General features: G+C 39.2%; 1 protein-coding gene and 1 long non-coding RNA gene across 2 annotated transcripts; both read right to left on the bottom strand.

The window, feature by feature from the left end:
• Window positions 1-5470: 5470 nt before the first annotated feature.
• Window positions 5471-8468, bottom strand: LOC115557236 (THAP domain-containing protein 6). The gene is made up of 6 exons (XM_030374899.1): window positions 8282-8468; window positions 7567-7759; window positions 7340-7453; window positions 6856-7066; window positions 6586-6741; window positions 5471-6456 (listed from the first exon to the last, which is right to left on the bottom strand). The coding sequence occupies exons 1-5, from the start codon at window positions 8359-8361 to the stop codon at window positions 6656-6658; spliced, it is 684 nt and encodes a 227-aa protein (XP_030230759.1). The 5' UTR covers window positions 8362-8468; the 3' UTR covers window positions 5471-6456; window positions 6586-6655.
• A 1574-nt stretch (window positions 8469-10042) lies between these two features.
• Window positions 10043-11905, bottom strand: LOC115557235 (uncharacterized). The gene is made up of 4 exons (XR_003979168.1): window positions 11733-11905; window positions 11602-11628; window positions 10931-10953; window positions 10043-10319 (listed from the first exon to the last, which is right to left on the bottom strand). It is a non-coding gene; the product is annotated as an uncharacterized LOC115557235 (long non-coding RNA).
• Between the last annotated feature and the right edge of the window lie 182 nt (window positions 11906-12087).

The raw sequence follows: 12087 nt of genomic DNA, 5'->3' as shown, positions 1-12087 counted from the left end.
CATTACGGTAATAGCGTCTCAGAACTAGTTTCAAATAAAAGCATTCGTCGGGTACATACAAAAAGACAGTCAATAAAAGCAAATACTATCAAAGGAAGTGTACGGCCGTTGTGGTATTTACTTTCAAAATAAAAGCCCACCAAACATTCCAATCTGAGACATATTACATATGATTTTGGAGACGATTTAAAAGAAAATGCCCTGTTATTTCAGTCTCATTTCACTTCAGGGTCATAGTTCAAGACCCCATGGGGTCACGCAAAAGGTTTCAGAACATTCTGATGTGGAGTTTCAAAATAAAAGCCAACCAAAGTTTCCAATATGAGACATATTGCATATGATTTTGGATTCAATTTAAAAGAAAATGCCCTGTTATTTCAGGCTCATTTCACTTCAGGGTCATAGTTCAAGACCCCATGGGGTCACGCAAAAAGTTTCAGAACATTCTGATGTGGAGTTTCAAAATAAAAGCCCACCAAACATTCCAATATGAGACATATTACATATGATTTTGGAGACGATTTAAAAGAAAATGCCCTGTTATTTCAGTCTCATTTCACTTCAGGGTCATAGTTCAAGACCCCATGGGGTCACGCAAAAGGTTTCAGAACATTCTGATGTGGAGTTTCAAAATAAAAGCCAACCAAAGTTTCCAATATGAGACATATTACATATGATTTTGGATTCAATTTAAAAGAAAATGCCCTGTTATTTCAGAAGTTTCAGAACATTCTGATGTGGAGTTTCAAAGTAAAAGCCAACCAAAGTTTCCAATATGAGACATATTGCATATGATTTTGGATTCAATTTAAAAGAAAATGCCCTGTTATTTCAGGCTCATTTCACTTCAGGGTCATAGTTCAAGACCCCATGGGGTCACGCAAAAAGTTTCAGAACATTCTGATGTGGAGTTTCAAAATAAAAGCCCACCAAACATTCCAATATGAGACATATTACATATGATTTTGGATTCAATTTAAAAGAAAATGCCCTGTTATTTCAGGCTCATTTCACTTCAGGGTTATAGTTCACGACCCCATGGGGTCACGCAAAAGGTTTCAGAACATTCTGATGTGGAGTTTCAAAATAAAAGCCAACCAAAGTTTCCAATATGAGACATATTACATATGATTTGGGATTCAATTTAAAGGAAATGCCCTGTTATTTCAGGCTCATTTTACTTCAGGGTTATAGTTCACGACCCCATGGGGTCAGGCAAAAAGTTTCAGAACATTCTGATGTGGAGTTTCAAAATAAAAGCCCACCAAACATTCCAATATGAGACATATTACATATGATTTTGGATTCAATTTAAAAGAAAATGCCCTGTTATTTCAGGCTCATTTCACTTCAGGGTTATAGTTCAAGACCCCATGGGGTCACGCAAAACGTTTCAGAACATTCTGATGTGGAGTTTCAAAATAAAAGGCAACCAAAGTTTCCAATATGAGACATATTACACATGAATTTGGATTCAATTTAAAGGAAAATGCCCTGTTATTTCAGGCTCATTTCACTTCAGGGTTATAGTTCACGACCCCATGGGGTCACGCAAAAGGTTTCAGAACATTCTGATGTGGAGTTTCAAAATAAAAGCCAACCAAAGTTTCCAATATGAGACATATTACATATGAATTTGGATTCAATTTAAAAGAAAATGCCCTGTTATTTCAGGCTCATTTCACTTCAGGGTTATAGTTCACATAGTCTGGCTGAACGGAAGTGGACAGCGTCTATTGCTTAGCGGCCGATTTGGCCGCGACTCCTCCCCTTCCGGTTGCTGGCGTTACCGTATTGTGCTCCCCCTCAAACTCGAAAACTAGGCAGTATGGCGAGTTTTGAAGAGGACTTTGACGGCGCTGTAAAGTTGGCATGTTTGGCTCTTTCCGTGGACACATCTCTGGACAGTATAACATTGTTTTCCAAAGAGACACATGAATAGCAGTTGGTGGTAAATGGCTATAGGCCTACAGACAAGTTTTCGAAATTGTTAGTGGAACTAGACATCCAATCTTGTTTAATTTTAATATAATGTAATTACTGACTATCTGATTTCATTACAATGGTAGGACCACAACATAGCCTTTTTTGACATTACCTTGGAGACTCCGTCTGGCAGGATTCTCCCCGGGGACGATGCGTTTGCGGTCACGACTATCGCCGATTGGTGTGGATTTGGCGCATCGTTTCACTCTGACAGCGGCATGAGCGTTTGACATGGATTTAACCAATGAACCGATCCGTTCCACTTCACAATAGCTCCTACGGTATTTCTTTAGTAGTGTTCTACAAGAACGACATATAAATGTTAAAACGTCGTTCGTCTTTATAGGTCCCGTGAGCTCCTCAAGGGCCAAAGTGTATGGTGGCTTGAAATCATCGTGACAAAGAATCAAACGATGTTTGTTCTTTTTATCTATAAATTTATCTCCACATAGGCGACATACATCGTTAATGTTTTTTTGTGGCGTTTGGGATTGAGCCATTTCTGACAGCCTCTGAACGTCAAGAAGTTCCGTCAAAATAATTTCCAACCAAAGTTTCCAATATGAGACATATTACATATGAATTTGGATTCAATTTAAAAGAAAATGCCCTGTTATTTCAGGCTCATTTCACTTCAGGGTTATAGTTCAAGACCCCATGGGGTCACACAAGAAGTTTCAGAACATTCTGATGTGGAGTTTCAAAGTAAAAGCCAACCAAAATCTCCAATATGAGACATATTGCATATGATTTTGGATTCAATTTAAAAGAAAATGCCCTGTTATTTCAGGCTCATTTCACTTCAGGGTCATAGTTCAAGACCCCATGGGGTCACGCAAAAAGTTTCAGAACATTCTGATGTGGAGTTTCAAAATAAAAGCCAACCAAAGTTTCCAATATGAGACATATTACATATGATTTTGGATTCAATTTAAAAGAAAATGCCCTGTTATTTCAGGCTCATTTCACTTCATGGTTATAGTTCAAGACCCCATGGGGTCACACAAGAAGTTTCAGAACATTCTGATGTGGAGTTTCAAAGTAAAAGCCAACCAAAATCTCCAATATGAGACATATTGCATATGATTTTGGATTCAATTTAAAAGAAAATGCCCTGTTATTTCAGGCTCATTTCACTTCAGGGTCATAGTTCAAGACCCCATGGGGTCACGCAAAAAGTTTCAGAACATTCTGATGTGGAGTTTCAAAATAAAAGCCAACCAAAGTTTCCAATATGAGACATATTACATATGATTTTGGATTCAATTTAAAAGAAAATGCCCTGTTATTTCAGGCTCATTTCACTTCATGGTTATAGTTCAAGACCCCATGGGGTCACACAAGAATTTTCAGAACATTCTGATGTGGAGTTTCAAAGTAAAAGCCAACCAAAATCTCCAATATGAGACATATTGCATATGATTTTGGATTCAATTTAAAAGAAAATGCCCTGTTATTTCAGGCTCATTTCAATTCAGGGTCATAGTTCAAGACCCCATGGGGTCACACAAGAAGTTTCAGAACATTCTGATGTGGAGTTTCAAAATAAAAGCCAACCAAAGTTTCCAATATGAGACATATTACATATGAATTTGGATTCAATTTAAAAGAAAATGCCCTGTTATTTCAGGCTCATTTCACTGCAGGGTTATAGTTCAAGACCCCATGGGGTCACACAAGAAGTTTCAGAACATTCTGATGTGGAGTTTCAAAGTAAAAGCCAACCAAAGTTTCCAATATGAGACATATTACATATGATTTTGGATTCAATTTAAAAGAAAATGCCCTGTTATTTCAGGCTCATTTCACTTCATGGTTATAGTTCAAGACCCCATGGGGTCACACAAGAAGTTTCAGAACATTCTGATGTGGAGTTTCAAAATAAAAGCCAAACAAAGTTTCCAATATGAGACATATTACATATGATTTTGATGATTATGATTCCTATACTTGCAAGACCATATTCTTATTCCACTGTGATCCTACAAAGAGAAAAGCATTAAAATATTTAAGTGAACAGCAATGAAGCCCACGTGCTGGAGGAATAGGGCCAAAAGCAAAAATGGGAAATCAAACAGGAATAACTATTCTAAATCCATAGAAAATGTTGTACATCAGAAATATTTACATGGAGACAGGAATGTCCTAAATCAGGATCAGAATGTCCTGAAACTTCTCGGGTGACACTATGGGGTCGTGAACTATGACCCTGAAGTGGAATGAGTGTGGAATAACAGGGCGTTTCCTTTTAAATTGAATCCAAAATCATTTCTAATATGTCTCATATTTCAAAATCTAGTGGGCTTTTAATTTGAAACTACACATCAGAAAATCCTGAAACTTCTTGGGTGACACTATGGGGTTGTGAACTATGGCCCTCAAGTGGAATGAGTCGGGAATAACAGGGCATTTTCTTTTAAATCGAATCCAAAATCATGTTATACGTCTCATATTGGAATGTTTGGTTGGCTTTTATTTTGAAACTCCACATCAGAACGTTCTGAACCTTCTTGTGTGACCCCATGGGGTCTTGAACTAAAAAGTTGAACATTTTTCAACTTCTTGACTGAGCCCAAGGCTCCAACGGAACGGACGGATCCACAATGCATTGCGCGTCCGTCCCCATTAAAGTCAATGGGGATCACGCAACGGACGGAGGTAGTGGGCACGGGGCGTACTAGACATACTATATCATAAACGGAAGACGGAGCATCGAACGCTACTGCCTACTACTGCGCTGACGAGACGCGGGTCCGCCAATTTGGAATGGTGATCCGCTCCAGTGTAATCAGTTTGGCAGGAGCAATGAACTTTTGGCGCATTTAATTAATCATACCTCACTGAATACCACAGATTTTCATGCGTTTTTTTGTCATACGTGTAGCTATGATAAAGGACACATGGTTTGGCATGTTTTATTATTCAGTTGGCTTAACAGTAATATAATATTCTGATATGCTTTTAAGTGACCAGACTGGGAACATAATCCCAGAGAAGGGATAAAAAAACGGTCAGCTATTTTTAAGTTGAAGATGATACAATGACATATCCTGCATAAACAATGTATGAATACATTAGATATGTATATATCTTAGGGACCTTAGACTGTTGCTGCAGCAGCAGTTTATTCCGTTTTGACACTTTGTATTGATATTTTGTATGTACTTGTATTAACATTCTTGAATGATTGTTGTACAGTAATTGTATTAAATGTATTTTTTTCTTTTTATGTATGTCGCTTTGGAAAAAAGCATCTGCCCAATATTTAAACATAAAACATAAACACCTGAAAGTTTTTATATCAGCTAAAACCACCAATCTGTTTCACTGGATTCAGAATAAAACCAAATTCTGTCTTACCCAACAATGTTAGGCCTATTTGAATATTGTTACTTGAATGACTTATTCATGGTTACAACTATACTGTTAAGAAAGTATTGTCTTATACTTGCCTAAAATGAGAATGCATCATAAATTATACAAATCTGCTGATGGAATGTTTATTTTTGGATGGATGGAATGGACTGGAGTTTGCAGGTGGGAATTAATACAGGAAAATGATCATACCAGAAAGAGTGAAATTCAAAATACAACAAAAAGCAGCCAGGGTAAATTCAGACTGACCAATGTAGTTTATGCAAGGCAATGTGAATTTAAAAAATATCAAGGATCATACTCTGATCATGGCGAAAACCATAGCACAAAAGCACCATGCGATTTTGTTCATTCAAAGCAGTAATTGAATTTTCCATCACAACCATCGGTAATGTTGTGTTTCCCCTAGATTTCTTTGGAGCATTGGTAAAATGTACAGGGTCATCGGACAGAGTCAAGGTATCTGCTGAGACCAGATCATTGTGCAAATGTGCCTTGAACTTGGCAGAAACATTTTTTTCTGCGCAAATGCATATAGGAGAAACACTGTAATAACCCGTTCTTGTAGACAATGGAACAATAACTTGGAACACATAGAAAAATGTAACATGCACAACACTAAAATACCTACATGTACTTGGTTTCATACCATTTAGAAACATGTAGGACCTGAAACACACTGAACACAAGATAATTCCAACAGAAACCAAACTAAAGCAGTTAGGAGCAACTTCAAAATAACATTATTTTAACACATTCAAAATACAAAAAAAAAAAGCAGCCAGGGTTAGGGTTAAAACCCCTGAAAGAGGACTGTTTTGCATAGCTTCTTTCTTGTGCTTCCTTTCTGAAGTTCAAGAGGCGAGTTTGGCAATGTGGTGCAGCCTTAGCTTATGAAACAGGAACAACCAATGATAACGAGTCCAAATGGTGGTTGTCAATGCCAAACTGTGTCTACTCAATGTTTTCCCCAAGCAGAAATACATCCTCTGTTCCAATCTCCCCTCGGACGATGTGTAGGACTGTCAACACCTTAGGAGCTTGAGCTTGCATTGTTGAAGCTTGGCGGATCACCCTCTCTGCAGCTCTCAGCACCTTATAACAATAATAATACATTATATTTATATAGTGCTTTACACAGTGCTCAAAGACACTTTACAGAACAGAGAAAATAAGAAAAAAGCAACTTTAATATTTTAAAAAAACAAGATAATAAAATCAAACCTTCAGTGTGCCTAGTGATGGAATCACTAGGCCGCTGTTGCTTTTCAGGGTCAGAAGGTGGAAGTTCTTGTCAAATGAAGATGGCACGGCATCTCTGACCAAGCTCCAACGGTGTGTACTCATGGCCCTGCTTTGCCACGAAGTCCATCTTAAGATCTGAAATGTTATAAGCAAAGATGAATTAGTCCCCTTCAGATAATTACCAAGGAGTTTAATTAAGAGTGTAACAATAACATGTACATGAATTTCAAAATGCTAATTTTGTCTTACTTGAGTAGGATGCAAGCTTCTCACTGAGCTCTTCATTAATGAGGTTCTTTTCCCTCAAATCCTCCAAAAGACCCTTCACTGTGGTCTTTGCCCTCTTTTCTCTGGACATGGCATTCTTCTTTTCTCGCTCCAGACTTTCCACTCTTGCCAAATGTTCATTGACTTTGGCCTTAACAGCGGAAGGAGTAGCAGGCAAGGCATAGCCATGATCCTAGTAGAAAGAGGGACGAACATGGTTTGAGTAATGTTTCACTAGACATTGTCCTAGTAGAAAGAAAAAGGGATGAACATGATCTGAGTAATGTTTCACTTCACAAACATCACTTTGACACCAATAGTTTATGGCCCACATCCACATTCTTTCTTACAGTAATCAGCTATCTAAGCCAGTTATTTGTGAGTGTTTAATATGAGTGGCAGCAAAACAAGTGAGATATTAATGTCCAGGAACATTATGTATGATGTTTAAAGTAGAAATACTCACATCATTAGGCTGAGGTTGAGGGTGGGAGGACGTCATTTCTGGGGAATCCTTAGAGGCCACAGACAGGCTTTCTTCAGCTCTTTTGGAGGTAGACGTAGCCCTGCCCTTTACCAACTGAAATGAAGAAACATGCATAATACATAATACAATATATAAAAGGATAAATTAGTTTGACAATACAATATTTACATTTATTAATGCTAATAGCTTAATGATGATACACCTACTTTTTGGAGGTGAACCGGGAAGTTGAAGAGGGATGGAATAACACCATCACGTAGTCTGACAATCTGACCCGTCCGGTCAAACTCAGCCTGCTTAAAATGTTGACTGCAGACAACTGAATAATCACTTGCAGTGAATCCTTCTCTCCTCAAAGCCACTTCCCACTTCTTCCTCACATCTTTGTCTTTGGGAAACCTTCAAAAGTGTCAGATGTAATCTAGGTCAGTGCTTATGGAATATGATTTATCAAGTCTCAGTTCATAGCCGGGTGAACACATAGCCTAGTTCAACAGTAATCACAAGATTACCCCTTTCCAGGTGTCATAAGTGTGGCAGGGCCTTTACCTGTTTATCACACATTTTGTCCCACAAATTTCACGAAGGTGGGATACACAAAAATGGGTTGGAAAGCTAGTCTAGCTATACTGTATAGCCACTGTCCTTCTGATTGTCGAGTGGTTAACATATATCAGCAACCCTACACAATCTGGACTTTGGTCCTAACTTTTACCCCCGTTTGCTTTTACAATCATTATCTTCATCATTTATTTATTAAAGTAGGTCATTTTTTCATTTCATTGACAATCAATTATATTACGGTCATACTCTTTGTTTATTAGCCTAGCTGGCTACGATTTCAGTACTATCGAAGACAAAAATACTGGTAATATTCTTTTCACAAAATACAACCAATATTGCGGTAATGTTAAATCTTACTTGTGAAAAGTAATCCCCCGATTCCTATTGTCGACGGTCCGCTGATTTGAGCAGGAATACGCTGAACACCAACCCGGCATCTTGTTTCTGCTGTAGACGCTAACTGTTGCTGACCTAGCTCCCGGCTCCCCACTTCAAGATGGCAGCCGCATTTCTTCTTCTACTTCTTCTTTAGGTTTTATTGGCGGTTAGCAAATCAACTTGTAGGTGCATTACCGCCACCAACTGGACTGGAGTGTGAACGAGAGATATTGCAGCTAATAAAAGGAAATAAAATAAAATACGAAAAAAAAATATATAAATATATCAATAAAAAATAATAAAATAAACCAAACAAAACTAGATACTTTCTACTAAACCAATTTCCCTTAGGAACTTAATAATGCTGTGACAGGCATTGCCTGCAGTTTTCCCCAAAAGCCCTAATAATGAAAAGGTGGTGTGTTTTGCCTTGCTTAATGTCTGAAAAAGGTGGTCTCTCTGGGCATTGTACTCACTACAATTAAATAAAACATGCTCAACGGTTTCTGGCTGGTAACAGTGTTGGCATTTCCCAGTAGGATGCTTGCCTATTTTATCCAGCGAATAGTTCAGACCTGTATGCCCGATTCTAAGACGAGTGATTATACTTTCATCCCTACGTTTGAAGCCCACCTTCCTCCTATCACATACATGTCTTTGGATACTGTACAAATGCCTGTTTCACTCATGCCCCAATGCTCCTGCCATGTATTTTGTGCTTATGTCCTGATAAAGGATTTTACCTCAGCTTTGCTCTGAAGAACTTGGAGTTCTACATGTAATACCTTGAGTGCTTGTTTGGCCAGAATATCAACTTGCTCATTTCCCTTCCCACCAACATGAGCAGGAACCCAGATAAAACATGTAAATATGCCCTTCATTTGCAGTCTGTACATTATAAAAAATATTTCATTGATTAGACCCATTCTAAAAGACGACCGTCCTGATCTAATGCTGGATAGAGCAGAAAAACTGTCAGAAGCAATAACTCTTGGGTACCTCCATCTCCTCTATCCACTGTAATGCCAATATCCCTGCCACAGCTCTGTGGTGTATACAGATACATGGTCCGAAACCCTTTTCTGCGGCCGTATTTCTCACGTCCCAGCAGCCAATGCTGCGTCTATGATATAGGATGTTTATAGTTGAAAATTATAAACAGATTGTATCCATCGCATTTTATATTGATTTAGTTTTACAATTGGGCAGTGGGTGAGGGATGGTTTTTTGGTTCATTAATCTTCCAGTACCAATGAGGCCTCAGATACTTCCAGGACTCATCTTTAATATTGTCCTTCCTAGTTTAAACTGAAATCAATTATTGCGTCCACTTCCTTGACCATTGACAAGTAGTTTTGAGTGCTTGATTATTCAGCCAATTTGTCCAAATACAATGAGTCAGGTATGGTAATTATATTTCAGTCCTTCATTTTCTGAACTATACAATCAGCTTTTGACATGAACGCTTGCCAGTGATTAATTGAGCGATGGATTTATACTTCACATGAACTCTAGCATGTCCCGTCACTCAATTGAAATGGTACCCATGCTCCTAGTTATTGGTTAACCTAGCCAATAGCCATAAGTTCTTGGCACTTTCTGTGAGCATCCTTACTGTAGACACTTTACTGACAAATGCAACAAGTTGCTCTGGATAGAATTGAAACGCAATTATTCTCCGTGAGCCAAACTCTTGACTGGGGCTTATTTGTCGAATGAGCAAGTATCACACAGATTCAGTTATGTGGTAACCAAAGTTTATTATGGCGTTAAAAACAGCTTTGGTTCTGGTGTTAAAAGATTGGTTCGTCCCGCAGAGATCCACATCTGCTGGTCCAGGGTCAGTGTGTCAATCCAGCGCTGGGCCGTATTCTTTCTTGAAGACTGGCTCCACGCATGCTGCTTCCACTCTGGACGCCTGGCCCGATCACCGCTTCACCACACAGGACAGGAACAGCTGCTGGGAGAGGGCGTCTACTTTGACCTCTGCCTCATCTTCCTCCTCTTACGCTTCAGTCTGTTGGAAACACGAAACTGGTTAGAAACTGGACACAAGATCCCAGATTAGTTTTTCTGCCCTTAAAGCAGTACACTATGTACCAGGGAGCACCACCCTTTGAGGAGTGCCTTACTCAGTAGGGTCTTAGTAAGATACAGCACTAGATATGCGTGTTGCCGTCATGCATCAGGGATAAAAGCTTTATCTATTTTTTTACACTAGTTTCTACTATACATGTCCTGCAACAGACTTTTACAATTGTAACAAGGTCCCGCTTTAAGCAGAGCAACAGGCCATGTCCATGAAAGACCAAACTGTAGCAATCATAGAACCAGCCACTGATTGGTTAACATGGACACCTGCTACCACTAGCCTCATGGCTGCAGGCCACTTGACAGTCCACGCCTAGGCATGAGCTTGACAGGTTGCGGCAATCCTGAATCAATAGTCGCTGTTCAGGGTCCCGTTTAGACTACTCTGGCTGAGCATGATGCATGTTAAGGACTGAACTTTGTAATCAATGCTAATGGGAACCCAGTGATGCCGAGTTATAATCAGGCCCCATTATTCAGACAAGCATTTTCTAACAATTGACAAATCAAGTGTTCTGGTTTGAATGGTATTCTTACCTGCGCATGCGCTTCTTCCTCCACTGAAAAACAAAAACAGCACACGTTAGGCATCACCCCGTGAAGACAAGCTATAGTAACAGTGTTAAAGACAAGTGTTATTGTGTCTTTAAACAAGATCTTATGGACAGGCCGTGTGATTAAGAAATGTTCACAACACCGTGTTATAGGCAAGTTATAGTAAGTTACTATAACATAACATATCACATGACTCCCTATCACTGTTACAGTAAGAGGGAGTGATGTTATGGACATACAGTGTTATGGAGCAGAAATCCTCTGCCGCCTATGGCCAACGAAAACCTTTAATATAAAATCTTAAATGTACGCCTCAAACAACAGGGTGCATTGAGGTCCTGCATGTGATGTTGGTATGAGCTATCTGAAGCTAACAGTTAGCCTAAAGCAGCGAGGCGGGCCCAGTGCAACCACAACGGGTAGCTTCATATTAACATGAATAAAACAGGTTAGTTCAAAGATATGCACAGGTATTAATAATGTTAAAAGGCTCATTCTGACCGTCGGCTATGTTAAGCAAATAAAAGTAATACTAATACGCCATTCGTAACTAGTAAAAGGGGAGGCAGCGGTACCCTGATGACTGCAGGGTCCATTGTCAGGAACCATTTTAAGGACGACCGAAAAAAAACAATTTATTTTATTTGGCTTACCTTGGCTCTCATCGTGTGGAGATAAGTCTATAGAAGGAAGAGGAAAAGGTGATTAGATACTGCAGATGACAATTAGAATTGGTTGATTAAGTTGGATTCTGTTGCGGCTCGGGAGCCATTTCGGCACGTACCTCTGAGCGAGGAGAGCAGCCGAAAGAGGATGATACAGCGGGAGAGGGCGCTATTTATGCGGAAACGGTCACCGTATCTACACGCCCATTTACCCTCAGTCGTAGGGAAATGTAGTTCAACGTCTGGTTCAGCGTGGATGCTCTGCGATGAAACGTTCTGCCGCGTTTTGGAAGAGCTAGATTAATTGGAAATGTTTACTAAATCGTTGGCATGGAAATGACAATTACACCTCTCGATTGACATACAAGCCTAAATGAATTAAAGGATAACTTAAATTATATGAAATAATGGGGTCGCACTGGAGTTTGGGATGTGAGGTTGGTAGTACTAGGCTAATGTATTATTTTGTAGTTC

This window comes from Gadus morhua, chromosome 13 (genome assembly GCF_902167405.1).
Source record: "Gadus morhua chromosome 13, gadMor3.0, whole genome shotgun sequence".
Classification (NCBI taxonomy): Eukaryota; Metazoa; Chordata; class Actinopteri; order Gadiformes; family Gadidae; genus Gadus; species Gadus morhua.
Note: the sequence above shows the minus strand (reverse complement) of the source record. Positions and strands in the feature narration are given on the sequence as shown.